General features: G+C 46.0%; 1 protein-coding gene across 1 annotated transcript in view; it reads right to left on the reverse strand.

Annotated features, from left to right (window-relative positions):
* Positions 1-9116: 9116 nt before the first annotated feature.
* The window catches only part of PRDM16 (PR/SET domain 16), a 43430-nt gene continuing 35871 nt past the window's right edge, over positions 9117-16675 (reverse strand). The window contains exons 9-13 of the mRNA XM_019470725.1: positions 15502-15671; positions 14529-14703; positions 13010-13240; positions 11859-12033; positions 9117-9251 (exon numbers count right to left, since the gene is read on the reverse strand). Of these exons, the coding sequence (XP_019326270.1) occupies positions 9117-9251; positions 11859-12033; positions 13010-13240; positions 14529-14703; positions 15502-15671 (886 nt within the window). The remainder of the gene's footprint in view (positions 9252-11858; positions 12034-13009; positions 13241-14528; positions 14704-15501; positions 15672-16675) is intronic.

Raw genomic sequence — 16675 nt, forward strand, 5'->3', positions numbered from 1 at the left:
AAGGGCCGGGCCGGGGCGGGTGTCCTGGGGTGCTCCGGCTCCCTGACGCCGCCCCGAGCAGGGGCCGCTCAGAGCCGGGTCCAGGTGCCGGCAGCCGGTACCCCAGGCATCTCGGCGTCGGGGAGAGCTCTGCTCACCTTCTGCGCACCATCCCGGGGTCCAGGACTTGACAGGAGCGAAGACCTGACTAAACTTAACTAAAAATGATTTCTTGCTGCTTCCTGACATTTCTTCAAGAAGGTGTTTGCACGGTACGTCTCTCCTAACCCCTGGACACTCTCAGGATCACCCATTCCCAAAAGCCTCTTCACCAAGGTCACTGAAGGTTACAGGATTATTTGGCATCGTCCTCCCATCGCGTTAATGGGTGACAAACTACCGCGCCTCCGGCTATCCTCAGGGTCTGACGAGCAACAGACACTCAGTTATTTCAAGCAGGCCAGGGACTGCTTCTTACCAAAGGCAGGTGTAAGGCTTGCCGTAGCAGCTTACGTCTTCGGTGGTTAAACGTAACCACAGGCTATCCCTCAGGGTGCATAAAACACCAGTTTTGGATGCTTTGGTATGAGGACACTCACTGTCAGGAGGTGCAGCTACCAGAGGAAAGAGGATCCGAGGGTCAGGCTGTTGACAGCCGCCCAGTAACTCAGCTGCCCAGTAAGGCCAGGCTCAACAGTGCTCTGTGTATTTACTGGGAACAGATTTTTCCTTGACCTTCTCTTTTGCCCCCACTCTGATCCCCCCCCCCCCAAAAAAAAAGAAAAGGAGCCTTTTTCTCACTGGTTTATGGTGAATCTCAAGTGCTTTCTGGATGACAAAGTCCACTTGTCAGCAATACTCTTTTCAAAGACACTGTTCTCTTCTCTCTAAGGCCTGCCTGACAATCGCTCTATTATCAGAGCTTTCTTATCCGACAGATTTTTTTTCCTTTCCCTCCGGGGCTAATAAGGAGAAAGGTTGCCAGCCGTCACAGAGCGGCAGAGGGTTTCTACTCAAGAGTTCAGCTAAGACTGAAACCCTTACATGGCAAACTCCAGGGAAGGGCTATTATGCTGTATGTAGGATACCATCATTTGATCACGATGAATGACTTTTTGAAGCGGAGGCCATTCATCAGTTTCGTAATGCGTGTTGTTAGTTCAAAGACCCTGCTTTCAAGTCATTTTTGCTCCCAGGGCCCCCGCTGAAACATCTGACCGCTATCACTAGATAGTTTACTAAGTCTCAGCTCGTAGTTGTGAAAGGAAATATTCTCGACATTTATAGATAGCTCACTAATTCTTTGTCCTAACCCGTTCCCCCACCCCAGAATGTTCTCGCTCTTCCCCGTGCAAACTTCCCAGCGAGATCGGTGCATCCCTTCAGCGGGATGCAGGCACGGCTCAGCAGCACTACCTGGTCCTTCCAGACCTCGGCAGCAAGGACGGGTGTCCATCATTTAATTTTTTGAAGCTTTTTTGAAGTATTACAAGCTGAACACATAAAATACCAGAAAACACAGTTACCGCAGAGGCAGTGAGGGCTCGTTAGCGTTACACCACGTTATTCAGCAAGGAAACATTCTGCCAGCTCTGGGTACCTTACTGTGCAGGCGGTCATCCCACGTAGCCCTCAGATGAGAATGTGAATGCCCTGCCACACCTGCCAGGGCTGCCTGCTCACCCCCACTGCTGCCCTGGAAATCAGCCCCTCGTATCACAGAAAATCAAAGAACACGCTGGGCACCAGAGAGGGTGGGCAGTGCTGCAGAGCCCCTCGTGGCTCTCCGGGAGGATGCGCTGCACTGCAAGCAGCAGAGACGGTGGAGGACCGGCTTCCTTCTGCACCTGAAGGAGCCGTCGGGGAAGGGGAGGAATAAAAGTTGTTATTTTTGCAGACTATAAAAATTCCGAAATCAGCCTGTTTCTTCCTGTCAAACGCCCTCGCGCTGCTCCTGTACAAGTTCCTATTTCTATTACATTCCACTCCCACTCTTGGGCGTGCCTGTCCGTATCACGCCTTTACAACTTACCTTTCAGCAAAGGAAGAAAGTAACCCACCCAAACACCCCATTACCGTGCATGATGTTGTGTCTCTACCGTTCCTCCGAGAAAGAAAGCTCACAGGACCATCGCTTATAAAAGCACACAGGTTTATTGCATATCAATCTCATGTATAAATTCATTGTAGCATCGGAAAGATTACATTTGGTATACATTCCTATTCTACAGCATTAACCTCAAAATCAGCTTTTCCTATTCATTATTTTAAAGGAATTTCTCTACACAAGTACATTTGTCTTTTATCACAAGCATCAAAATGAAATTTGTAAAATCGCTTTTTTAATTATTTTCTACACTTCATATCTTTTATTTCATTATGCTCCCAACAAAGCGATTTCATATTAATTAATAACTGCCAACACTTTTTTTTTTTTCTTCCTTGGCAGTTCAAGGCTTCTAGCCTCGGACGCAAAATCTAATCACATATACAATAAGTGCATCTACGGAATTTTTTTCTTTTTAATAAAAATTTCACAAACAGACACAATAATGACTGCTAAACACAAAATAAGTGCACTACGGAATTTTTTTCTTTTTAATAAAAATTTCACAAACAGACACAATAATGACTGCTAAACACAAGTCATGCACAGTTTACTTATAAACATAACAGAAGCAATATACAATCAAGAATGATATGGAACAAGCACCATCCTCTTTCTCAATGTTTTTTAAACATTATATGAAAACCAGACATTTACAATTGATTTAAAAAAACACTATACAGTTCTAAAGAAAAAAAACCCTAAATCATATCTGTATTGTAACAATGGGAAAAGGAATGACATAGGATGCACAGATTTATCATTCTTGCAAGCACAATATATATATGTTTTAAATTACATCTTCTGCAGGCTGGAAATGACATCAGGGCAAAACATCTCTTGCTTTGAAGAGAGCAACGAGAATGTAAAATACATTGAGAATTACTTTCAGAATTACTTTGTTCACATGTGAATTGCACATTTGGAAATCAAAGCTGCCTTTTTTTTCTTTTTCATTCTTTTTCCAAAGTGGTAATAAGAATTAATGACAGAAGAAAGAGAAAAATAATCTTGGAATCATTCAATAACACTTTAATCACAGTATCACTCAACACTACAGAGAAAAAGTTTCATGGCTTTGTGAAAACACTACTGACCATCCTCTAGGAGCAGAGGTTTTTGCCCTTATGTTACCAGCACTGATCCGAGCGGACTGCGTCGCTCCCTGCCCGTTTTCCAACGGGCAGAGACGGGCAGGCTCCTACACCATGATGCTCTCCCCCTTCCCCCGCCACACACACACACACACAAAATACAGCACGTAAAAATTGAATGTAAGTCAGTAGATTGAAATCGGCTGAGGGGAGGGGGGCTCACAATCCAGTGCTTTGATGCTTAGAGTCAAACACGTTCATGTCATTGTGCAAGTGCTTTTCGAAATGCTTCGCATGAAGTGAGAAAGAAGCCGTTTTCAAGAACGTCTATGGAAAGTCTAAGTGCTGATTAGGGAGAAATCGAAAGCTTCCACTAGTCTGTTTTAAGCAAGAGAGAAACCAAGCTTTGTGTTTTGTCCTGGAACGCAGTTGAGCAAACTCGCCTTGTGTTTTGCTGTTTCACCCCGTTTGGTTTGGCTTTGCTGCTGGCACTCGGCTGCTCCTGTGGAGCCCTGCGCATCTACTCGTTCCTGCTGCCATCTGGGAAGCGCAGGACCCAGCCGGCACGGGATACGTTTTAAAGGCATGCACCCGGAGCAGCCAGCTGCCCAGCAGGAACACCCGTGTGCATCAAACAGCAACCCGGGCGCCGCCGACCCGCATGCGCGCGGCACGTCCCGCGGGAGAACCCCGTGCACCCGCACGCTCAGCACCGCGGCAGTCGGGCTGCACCTCCAGCTTTCTGCATCAGCCACAGCGATTCGCATCAGTACTGACTGCCAGACCCCGAGCAGGCAAGGGAAAGGGAAAGGGAAAGCACATACATCAGACCTATCTTCTCCTCCCTAACAAGCTCAGGCAGAAAGATTCATCTGTGGTCAAAGTCGCATGCAGGAGAAGCAAGGACCCTTCTCGGAGCACCTTCGCTTCAGCAGCGCTGAGCAGCCGGGAACGGCCAGCGGCTGGCAACCTTATCTGGTCATACAAAAAATGCACAGGGCTTCTCCCGTTCTCTCCTCCTTGCTGTTTGTGGCAATACGGCTACGAGATGTGAAAATGCTTTTAATAAATAGCTCCTACACAAATATTCTTGGTTTAAATCACACCTCGAGTGGTGCCCTGGCTTTCAAACAAACAGCAGGCCATATTCCAATCACCGCAACCCACACCTCGCTGTATCGCACCAGGATCATGGCTCCCGAGCACCATGCGTTAGCAGTGTCGGATGGCCTTGAGCACTGCAGCTCCACGTCCCATCGAAGCCACGGGACCCAGGCCCTTCCCACCGCCAATGCTGGGAAGCAAGCTGCGCTCCGATGGCAGAACCTTCCTCGACACACGCACCTCTCGGGAAACATCCTTCAAAGTAAGGGATTGCTTTTGCCTACAACAGCAAATCAAAACCTAAACATCCGCTATGAGTTGCAACACATTTCAAGTGCAATTGAATGAAAGCTACAAGATAAATAGAGATTCGGCGAGGCTTTCTGTTTATTGAACTGTGGGAAAATTAAAACTTGTAATCAGTGCTAAATCAGAGGAGTTGGGAGATCTTACAACAAACAGAGACACTAGCTAGAGAAAACAGGAAGAAAACTGAATGAGGAAATATGAAAAGAAAAAAATCATTTCATGATTTTAAAAACTATATTTTTCATGTCCTTAATCCCTGGCTGGATTGTACCTCCCTGTCCCTGGCCAGCACCACGCCGCAGGCTCCTGGAGAGCCACAGGGAGCACGGAACAGCCCTGCGAGGGAGACAGCGGCTGCACAAGCTCAGGCAGGGTTAGGAGCTGCTGACAAACCGTGCTTCTGAAGGAACAATGCAACGGACAGGAGGGCTGAGATACTGAAGGGAAGACCATAGATACCCCAAATAAATCCCCACAGTAACATTTGCGTTCCTCAGTACTTGGCCCACATTTTGGAGACCAGCTCACTGCTGCTCCTTCAGCTGCTCTGTTACCTCCTCATGCTGAGGAGCGTGATGCCGACCTCTTCAAAGATTGCTTCAACAATGAACAAAACATTGGGTCAGAGCACGCAAACACTTAATATTACCCATAGATCTTGCTCCAACAAGGCAGACAGTGCTGCAGTCCCTATCAGAAAGATGCTCAGATGTACGGTTTACTCCAGGCAGATACTCCAGGAGCCACGGAGCTGCAACTCAGGCTTTAATGCTGTAATCGATCTATCCCGATGCTTAAGGCCGGGCTAGGTGTCCGTGTTCTCCTGGAGCAGGGTCTGGGAACCTGCAGGGCCGGACAGTCCCATCGCGGCCAAGTGCTCCTCCGGGCCGTGCTGGCAGCAACGGGCCCCTGGCCCTGCGAGCGCTTGCTGGACGAGTCTCTCTGCGTGTGCCGGGGAGCGAAGCCGGCAGCTGGCCGCACAGGTCAGGGCTCGCAAGCCGGAGGCTTTCCCAGGGCAGGGTGCGGGTGTGCACCCCTGCTGCTGCAAAGAGTGAGTCCGCCAAGGACCCAGCGCTGCCACCAGCTCTGCTGTGCCGCATCCCCTCAGCAGAGTCGCCCGCTGGCCCATGGCTCTGTTGGCTGCTCCCTCCAGGGCTGCAGCACCACGTCCCCCAGCTCCCGAGTCTGCACCTCAGTCCCGGAGGGCAGCAGGGGCTGCCGGTGGGACACGTGGCACGGTGGCATCGCTTGCCGGCACGGTCAGCTGCACCCGACGGCTCCCGGGTCTGTAGCCGGCACTTTGCTCGCCCTGCGGAGCCTGGCTCGCCCCGCTCCAAGGACCCAGCGCTGCCACCAGCTCTGCTGTGCCGCATCCCCTCAGCAGAGTCGCCCGCTGGCCCATGGCTCTGTTGGCTGCTCCCTCCAGGGCTGCAGCACCACGTCCCCCAGCTCCCGAGTCTGCACCTCAGTCCCGGAGGGCAGCAGGGGCTGCCGGTGGGACACGTGGCACGGTGGCATCGCTTGCCGGCACGGTGGCATCGCTTGCCGGCACCCCCAGCTGCACCCGACGGCTCCCGGGTCTGTAGCCGGCACTTTGCTCGCCCTGCGGAGCCTGGCTCGCCGCGCTCGGTGGAAGGGCACGTGGGGAGGGCTGCCCGCTTTCTGGTGGAGGCTGCTTTCCAACCGGCCAAGGAAATAAATAGAAACCTTGGTCTAACGCAACGGTCACTTAAAGGCAAATGTAACAAAACAGATGATTGTCTGGAGAATCGGCAGCAAGACTAGCAGGGTTGATCAGGGTCATTTGGCACATGGACAAAATCTTCCTACTCCCTGGTTATCAATCATACAACATACAACCTTAATTACACAATTTTGGTCCTTCACTACATACTTATATTAACATTATTTCTTCACAATAATGATATCTAATGCAAAAAATACTGTTAAGGAAGAAATAAAATAAGAAAAGAATTAGCAAAAAATTACAAGTTATATACAGATTAAAATAAATTCCATCAGGAAAAGAAACAATTCTTTTATTATTTTCAGTTGGCCCCTGTGGGAATAATTTAAAGGCCAAGCGCCTGGGCAGGGCTGTACTGCAGCAGCAGCAGAGGCAGATGTGCTGGGAGGGGAACGTCCCATCTCCTTCGTAGAGACTGGTTTCTTTTGACGTTGTCAGCTCTCGGGCTCCATTTACCCAAGAGCTTTGTGCAAATAGATGAAGCAGTTCGGGTTACACTGACTGTTGGTCTCAGAGCCTTGGGCACTTTCACAGGGTGTTGTGGAAAACCAAAAAGGAAGGGTAAATTTTCTTGGAAAATACGCTGGTGCTGCTAATTTACCTTTTGTTCCTTCTGTACCAACGTTACCCTAGATGCTTTCCTCCATGGACAGTCTGAGGCTCCTGGCTATCTAAAAACAGCCTCACATGTGCTCTTGGGTGCAAAGAGTGAATTGCAAAGGTATCGCTCCTAACACAACCTCCGCTTTATTTGAGTAGCTGTCTCCTTTGTTTTAGCATGCTGGAATGAGGCTTCCCCGTTGTGTTTCTCCACACTGGACTGGCACAGAAGCCTCCGTCTGTTCTGTTCCATACCAAGCAGGCAGAGAGGCTATGCGTGTCAAGTATTTACAGGCAGATATACTGACGACTGCATGCTGTTTCTCTGAAATCGGCCATTAACCCAGTTCTGCAAGCAGTTATTACCTGATAAAATACTTACTAGAAGTACACCCAGCACTAAAATACGCTGACATTAACGGGAAAAGTTCCTCTCGACTTCCCTGGCTTTGAATGCAATCTTTACGTAGCCAGACTGCCAGAGCGCCTCCAGACTCCTAGCAGGTTGCTGATGCAGAACTGCAATGGGCGAGATGCAGAGGCACGTGTTTTCACTCAGTGGTAGCAGCAGTCCAGTCCTTGGCACTTCTAATTTTTAGATGCTGTAATTCAAAAATTCTCAGGACACACATTCTAAACTTTACCTGTGTAGCCAGTGTTATCCTTTGCAAGGTCTAACTGCATTCCTGACTATTCTGTAATTCAGCACAATCACTGCTCCAACAGCAGATTGTAACTGCAATGTAGAATAGCATAAACATCACAGTATTTCTGGAGGCTGCTTTGTCTCAGTAAAGAGGATGAGACTTTGACGCGATTTAAAATCACTCATAAAATTATCTGCGAGCAATTTTAGAGTCAGAGAGACAATTCAATTCTTAGCTGTATGTGCTTGAATAGAGGGCTGTACCCCTGAGGTTGCTGAAGCAAGGGAATTTTAATCTTTCTACTTAAATTATAGGCCAAAGAGCAGTGTGCGATGCATAAGCAACCATCCAGCATACCAAAACAACTGCACGAGTCAGAAATTTCTGCCACAATTCCCGGATACTATCAATGCTGAAAGGATGTCACTCTAAAAAAACCCTGGGAGATAAATCACATGTGTCTGAATTGCCCTTCCTAAGGCGAGACTCGCCCGCCATACATGCTTTCTCACACACAGTTACACCTCTCCAGGTAAGGCTTTACCCCGGGACCTCTCTGACTGGGAAAGCCCACGCGTTTTCAGCAGCTCAGTGACGGGGCACTCAGGCCAGCGCAGAGCAGAGTGCCGCTGCCCCCCCCACCGGCAGACTTGCTGAGCATGGCTTTTTCTGAAACACTCTGGATGCTTCAAGTCCAAGCAGCAGCTTGGGCTCACAGGCACGAGCAGAGACGGAAAGCACTCAACCTTGCAGTGTAGGCACAGACCGAAGGGCATTCAGGGCACAGCCGATGACCGTGAACCACATATTTGCATGATACATCGATAACCCCAACCTCAGCAGTGCTCCAGGCTGAAGATTTCTCAACCGGGACACCGCATATGGTGTATCATGACTGCAGGCAATGCGGCCTCACATTCGAGAAGCTTTGCACTGTGCCAATATGTTTTGTTGGGAACAAAGGATAGGACGGTATTTCTGTGGGAGCACAGAACTTCAAATTCTTTTTGTGGTCAATTAAATGGGTTGAACTTACCCTTCCCTGGTATAACTCCAGTGACTATGTCAGAATTGCACCAGGGATAGGTCACACCTGGCTCTCTTTCCTTATTACTTCACTATTCAGCTGAACTGAAAGGATATGCTACCGAATGGTTTCAAGCTTTCATTTATACGCAGGCTTTACTGGCTCAGTGATACTGTTTTGTAATGTTAGAGGGGCCAATATTTGATTGCACTGTTGCAATTCGTGTCTTGCTCATGTTATTCCTATAGACTGTGAAATCTTAGGGCTGCATCAGGGTTATCCAGTTTTGGAGAGGTTCATTCTGATAAATTAGAAATGAAAACTCTGGATAGATAAAACGCAGGACTTGTAGGTCGGATGCGACAGGTTTCCTTCTCAGCCAAAAGTCCAGACGACTCCCTGAGGCCCTCTCATCCATCTTCTGCTTGCTAGGATTTTTGCTAGGATAATTGCAGCACCACCGCCTCCTCGCTTGGACTCTGGCCAGTGCCTTGTTGACCTCTCAGAGGTGGTTGATGGGGTTAAAGGCCCCCGACTCTGAAGCTGCTCCTGCCATGTCCAACCAAGCACCCAGAGAGTTCTGGGAGGACGTATGGAGGGGAGCGTTCTCAGACAGGGACAGCATCATTGCATAAGCCTGGAGGAAAAAAGAGTAATGCAGAGGACACGTGTGAATACACACGCAGGACAGGCTATAATAAACCGTGTGAAGCACAGCACCATCTAACCATACAGGAAACGCAGGACTGTCAGTACCCTTTGGCCTGGGCCGAGAGCCTTGCCAGCAGGTCTAAATTTACATCCACACGCTAGGATGACACCCATCACTCCAACTACTCAAATTTGCCAGAGTTTATAGGCAGTTGTAGGGCTAGTCAGGAGAGGCCGTCACTCCCATTGGCTTTTATAGGACCAAATCCATTCTGTGCCAGCTCTGCACTTGGTCACAAACCCACACACTTGATTCTAGGCTCTGCTCTCAGAGGAAAGCGGCTACATGCAGAATGCCAATTACTTTATAAGTAAGTACACCTACAGACAAGCAAGTGGCTAAGTGAGGCCAGGGGCCGGTCACATGCCCCAGAAATGGCGTAGCAATATCCACGCTAGCTGTAATCCAACGGGCAGCTGTGGGCAGCAGGCTACTCATCTGGACTCACTGCTTGGTGTGAGCCCACTGGTGCCTGTAGAAACCTGTGCATAGGTATTTAGGAACACAGGCATGAAATGCTCATTGGCTTTACCAGTGTGTTCATACGTTCTTGTCGGGGTAGATTTATTGCTGCAGTGAAATGGTTAGAAGTGTCTGCTGAGAAAAATGCATGGAGACTCCTGTTTTCTCTGTAACAATCTGCTTGCTTCTTTGTAACCCAGATGCTCTCCCTCTTCCAAGGCTACTTGTCTCATATACCTTTGCGTCCTTTCACAGCCCACACAAGTGATGTGAAGACTCAGGTAGATGATAACCTCACATACTGGAGGTGAAAGCCAATGTAATTGCCACCCATGATCTGAAACAGGGGAGGACGTGGTCCCCACCCTCCCCGGTCTACATTAGCTGGTGTAATGTATGCTCCTACTCTGCAATGAAATTGTGGCCGTGTAGCCCTCTCCTTCACACTGAGGTTGCACCCACCCACCCACAATCCTTTGCAGGGCAACAGGCAAAGACCATACATTATCTGGGACATCAGTACAACGCTCAGTACAGTAGGACCCTTAGTAACGCAACTGTAACGGTGACAATACTAACCAGTTATGCAACTTCAGCCTCTCCTCTTAAAAGCTGAGAGTCAGATCTACTTAAGTCAAGTCAACACATTCATGTATTGTAGGTGTGTGCTGGAAGAGGTACAGCTTTGTAGTGTTATGGACATGCATGCTTCTAAAATTGCTTAAAAGAAAGACAGCCACAAAGGAGTGCTGTGCTGCTCACACAAATGTTGTTTTACTATTACATTTCCTGCACAAGAGATGGTTCAAATTATTTAAGTTACTCATTGTGATTTAAGTGTAACCAGTCCCGCACCTCATACACTCTAAAATTGATTCAAAAAACAAAAACACTGCCCTCCACCCCCCCTCGCCCCAAGCACAGGCTGGACCTAACAATGTAGTACAAATTTTAGAAGAGCAAGCTGTTCCTAAATAGTTAGTACACTTGGCATATTAGTAACAGGACACATGTAAGAGTCAGGCAAGTGGCTTGTGTTTAAATTAGTTTCACCCGGAAAAAAGCTGTGTCCTATCTTCAAGCAGACCTTCCCCAGCTTCAGTACTAGCACCTACTATGAAGGAGGACAAGAATTCCACAAGTTTTGGGTGACGATAAATCAAAAATCATGTTCTACTTGGCAACTGCATTAAGCTACTGCTTTGCTGGACATTTAAAATAGATTTCATGACAAATTCTGTTGCTTGAAGGTTAGAAAGAGACTCCAAAGCAACAGCTGTACTCATCCCCCACGAAGGGTTGAGTATGCTCTCTCTAGTCCAGTCCGGTGATGTACACCTTCATTGAACAGCTCTTTTGTGAGAATCCTTTTGTAGGGATCAAGATATGAGCTTCATAAAACCAGACTGAGTATTTTGGTATAATGAAAAAGCAGAAAGCTCAAATGGATCTGCCCCATACCTCCAGATTTTTCTCAGGACTCCAATAGCTGCTGAGATGTCATTCTGAGGTTCCTTGGTGGGTCTGAACTGGTCTTGCCCACAGGGCGGACTTCTGTTTTATGGTTTGCTTTTAGAAATCAGGGAGATAAACGAGGAAATCCTCTAGACTTGCTGGATTACAAGTCCTGGAAATACTGTTGTCTATTACACCTTTTATAATCAAACCCAAGGATACTTTACTACTGTTTCTGCAGACCAAACCTTGAGTTTCTTAGCATATACCAACTGAAGACCTATCCCAAAGTCTAAATAAATAATAGTTATAAAAACATTTATACAGACAGATAAAAACAGACAGATGCCTCTATCTTTCTATATAAGCATGTTCTCACAGCACAGGCTAAATGATAAATTGATCTGGTGACCTAAAACTGATGCCCGCTCCGTTTCTCCTCTATTGCAGTATAGTTGCAACAAGACACGGTTCACATATGATTCACTCATTACAGTTAGAATTCCTGCTCACTGGAAGGGGAAAATAAACCTTAGCTAAAGGAGGCCAGCTGCTTGCTAATGCTATTGTACGTGCTGGCGGCAAGCTAGATAAAATGTTCTGTCATATACCTACCTGGTTTTTAGCCTGCCTGTACAGAGTCTGTTTTATTGTCTCAGAGTCTAAGGTGGAATTAAACACATCTTTAACTTCAAATGCTTCCTCGGCTGCTTTGCGAAGATCCAGCCCCTTCCCAAAATTCGGCATCTGCTCCAAATCTAACAAGCCGGCTTCGTCCTCCTCAATACACCTGTACCAATGACCAGGGGAAGGGGTTGACCTGTTGTTAGCTCATCTCACCGTTCACATCTAGCCAATGCGAGTGTTGCTAACCCAGTGCCTGCATGCACATACCATGGGGGTCTCACAAGCCACATGCGTGAACTGACAGACAGACAAACACGAAAATGACACAAAATGCAAGGAGCAAAGAAAAAGTGGAGAGCATGACGATGCACAACCAAGCATTAGTGCTATAGATATTTGTGATTCAGCGTGGCTACAATTCACTTTGGTCTTCCGTGTGGAGATGTCCAATTGCTGTCCACTCCTTGAAATGTCTGACACTGGATCAATGTCTGAAGAACACTGCTGCATTTTCTTTGAGTTGCAATGAAAACAGTGATGCACTGAAATCAAGTAAGATACTACTTTGCATCATGGGACGTTTGTTACAAATACCAGTTGGGAAACTGAGGCAAACTGAGGCAAAAAGAAAGCTAAGCCTATACTATGTGCAACAAACTCTAATTTTAAAGGTGTCTAGACATGGCTTGACCTTGGAAAAAAAAAAGCTTTGCTTTTCCCAGAGCTCTGAGAACTCCACTTCAAGTCAACATTTTGCTACAACTAAAATGGGCAGAGCAGCACAAAACGGATTGCATACATATGCCTCTTCCTTTGCCCTGACCAGTGTTTTAGAGAAAAAGACATTATCTGCTGAACTGTGGTACCCTGAAAATGCTGTTTTCTGTGTCAGACTAACTGTTCTCCTGATGTGAACTTCTCAAGTCTTGGACATACACCTTATCACAGATTCTCCTTGCAGACCACTTGTTTCGTGTCCCCCACCATGGTGAAAATGGAATCTCTCAAGTGAATGCTTAAATCAAACTGGAGGTATGATACATGGCTTGGAAAATAAAAAAATAGCACTCACAATCTACCACTGACACAGGGTCAGAAGTCTGAGCCTCATTTTTCTCAAAAGGAATGTCCCACCTCACCTTCGGGTGTGGTCAAAGCTCATGGTGAGAGATGTGGGCTCTTCATCTTCTTCATCCTCAAATGCTCCTCGGGGCTCTGCGGTGGGTGATACCGTTTCATCCTGTGACTTCCCTGTCAGGCTGTCATCATCCTCCTCTTCCAGTTCTTCATCTTCATCATCCACATCTTCCGTTTTCTCATTTGCTAATCCATGACACTGGGAATTGCCATCAATATCCTGGATTTCTGGCCTGAAAGATTTGGTCAAGGGGGGGAAGAAGAAAGAAAAGAAAAAAAGAAAAGATGCCAAATGTGTAAGTCATGCATTTTCACTGTAATGCAAGACTTTGGTAATTTTATACATATGTATGAATACAGAGACATATTTACGTACATATACATATTATTTAAACTGCAAGGAAAAGGAAAACTGACATGTTTCAGGCATTTAAAAATCAGCCTTCAGAGTGTCTTAGGGGCTAATAAGCGTGTCAAGTATATACCAACCCCAATGCTTTTCAAACTAGAATTTTGTCTAGTCTGGATTTAAATGATGGTTTTCCATCTCTTAAAAGATAACATCTGTGAGACAAGCAGCCTTCCTCCTTCCCTGTGCTACTGTATTCTAACAATCTCCCTTCGAGCAACCAGAAGGAGGAAGCTTCCTCACGGTGTAATCTAACAGCCAGCCTAAATTCTCTCTTGCATTACTTTTGCTATTCATGCCTGTATGGACCTAGCGGACTCCACCAAACTAGCAGTTTTACGTTATGTTAAGAGAACGAGAGTGGGATCACCAGTGCTATGGACTTGGAACCCAACAGGATGCCAACAAGTGACAAAAATCAGATTAACATCTTCACCAGAAATTCAGCACGTTCCACACTTCTTACTGTTCTTTACGTGGATCACATCATCATGTGGATTTCTCATACTTACATTTTGGACTTAAGCCTTAGTATTGGCACTTATTGGCACTAAAGAGCTATTTGTGAAAACAGGATAGCAGCAGGTGAAGTATCACTCAGTCAAAATAAGGCTTGTGATATGGATAGATTTGAAACAAACTGATCGACTGGAAGAGCAGGTGCCTCTGGTTTCCTTAATCAGTACTCTCTGATTGGTGATGGAACAGGCCACGTGGTTTCACGGCAGAAGGTAACGGTTCAACAATCACATTTTTATCTAGAGAAGAAATTGTGTTTTCTCACAACTATTGCGCTGGAGCCGACGGCAGCAGTCAGCCTGCCTGCCTTCTCTTAGTGCAACTTCTCTTGAAATTTGCTCCACTGCCTGCTCCCACCAGTTGCAGCCACATCTCCAACCATTAGTGGCTCTCTGGTGTCAGCCCTCCTAACTTAAGTCACTTAAAAGACTTAACACTGGGCTCCGAGCCTGAAGTTGAATGCATTTTCCTTCCAAACTGTTACATTTCTCTCTTTTGAGCATTTTAAATCAAGTACTGCAGGACAGAGGCTGAGTTGTCTTTCAACCATGTTAACAATACACGTCACCAGATAATTTTATTTGCTTGTCTACCTTTTATCTGCTAAAGTTGATGCTTGATTCATCTCACTATTTGCAATAAAATTTCTGATTTCAGAGAAATACGAATCCTCTTTTTCATCTAAAAGTGCATGGTTGTCCGATTCCGAGTTTGGGGAAGAGGCACTGGTCCCGAGGTGGTTTGTAATGACTCCAGAGTGCTGGCTCACTGAGTGAGAGAAACAAGAAAAGAGAACAGGAGAAACAATCAGATATTGTCAAAGCTATTAGTAAGAGGAAAAATAAAGGAGGAACATTACACAACAATCCTCTCACTATATAGTAATGATGTAACATTTAAGAGAAATCTCACGGACCAAAGCTGCCAAAGGAAGCTCATGTTTTCCAGACTGGAACTACAGAGAGAAATATAGGTGATACTTAGCATTTACAGATGGTATATACAATTTAAGAACCACTATCCATTGCATAGCTGTTTGCCTATAACTTTTCCATAATTTTTTTTTTTTCCTAGGCTGGGAAATCACTTAGTTGGCTTCAGCACAGGAATTTCTTCCTTCAGTTTTTATCTTAAGGTCTATTTATCTTCTTGAACTCCACACATACCTACAAATGCATTTCAGGTTGAAAACCCTTGGTAGAGTTTGACATCAGCATTGTACCAGGAGATCTCACAATGTGAGGTTATGCTGCCTGGGCAGAGTCCCCAGGAAGTCAGTATCACGATCGCTATTTTATGGCTTGGAAAAGGGCACGTACAAGTAATACCTGACAAGAGCTTTTCAGAGCTGAGTACTGTGCATGAGTGCGTGTGTGTTACAATTACGCACTGTGGATAAATGCATCTTTGCAAGAGGAGCTGGCGTTTGTTTTGTGCTACCTAACGATGTTCCGCCTTAAGAAACAGTGCTTTCCACAAAGGCTTCCCAAGGACCAGAGAGACCAGACCGTGGTGTCTTCTCCCTCCAGCGCCCCAACAGAACCACACAGCCATGCCCTCTCCTACCTGGAACATTCTCGTGTTCGTGTTTCTTAAGATGTCGGTCCAAGTTGGTCTGCTGCCCAAAGCATCGGTTACACAGGTGACATTTGAATGGCTTCTCCTTGTTATGGATGTTTCGAACGTGCCGCTGGAGGTTGGAGGAAATGCTGAATGACCTGTCACAGTATTTACACCTGAAAAATAGAAGCAAATGCCAAAGAGTGCAACGTGAGGAAAAAAAAGAAAAAGAAAAATCTGACTATCAGAAAACCAGAAAATGTTGGTCTATAAATCTTTACTTGGCTGAGGACCTGGGAAGCACAAGGCATTAATCATTCCAGACAAATCTGATATTATTGTTACTCAAGGAGCACAAAGAAAGGATTAGGATTAATTAAGAAGTGAGTCGTCCAAACAAATAAGAATTTTAAACAAAATAATTACTTTTCCACACACGAATGTAAAAATAGGACAGGTGAATTTATTTCTTCCGCCCTTCTCATTTTGTAGGGGAAGCAGGTGAAATATGGCTGTGGAGGGAGGAAAAAGAAGACAGAAGGAGAAAAAAGAAGGGAGGTTAAACGTATAACATAGTTATTAGCTAGCATATCCCTACATAACACAGTTATCTGGACATACCGAAAACTCCAGATTTATTTGTGAAATTCCTTGTGGTACTCAAGATGTAGGCAGTACAGCATGCCTTTAAAGGTAATTATGGTTGTTATTATTATAGTACAATAGCTCCCAAGAAATACACCGTAGTTTCCAAACAGGGTAAGATTTACTCCTATGTAGTGAATATCTGGTTTATGATGAAAAAATGTGGAATGTAAGGAGCCAAGCCAGAATGTTTAGGGAAACTGCTGAGTGAAGAAATGTTCCCTCTTTGAAACAAACCTCTGCAGGACCCATGGTAGATGTGTTGGAAGCTTGTTCAAAGTTGCCACCTCCCTCTCTGGATTCAGATTCCCTCCAAATAAAAACAAGGCTTTGCTAAACCGTGGTGCTTTGTGAACTCAGCCCTCTACTTCTCTTCCAGCGCAGAACGAGAAGGCAGCCCATGTACTGAAGAGGGCAGCTTTGAGCCACAATGAAGAGTTTCAGTACTAAAGCTATAGAAAATCTAATTCCTCTTTGAATCCGCCTGAATCCCTCATTAGATCTCACTTTAAATACGTCATTTGTACCTCAACAA

The sequence above is a fragment of the Aptenodytes forsteri genome, unplaced genomic scaffold, assembly GCF_000699145.1.
Source record: "Aptenodytes forsteri isolate BGI_AS27 unplaced genomic scaffold, ASM69914v1 Scaffold16, whole genome shotgun sequence".
NCBI lineage: Eukaryota > Metazoa > Chordata > Aves > Sphenisciformes > Spheniscidae > Aptenodytes > Aptenodytes forsteri.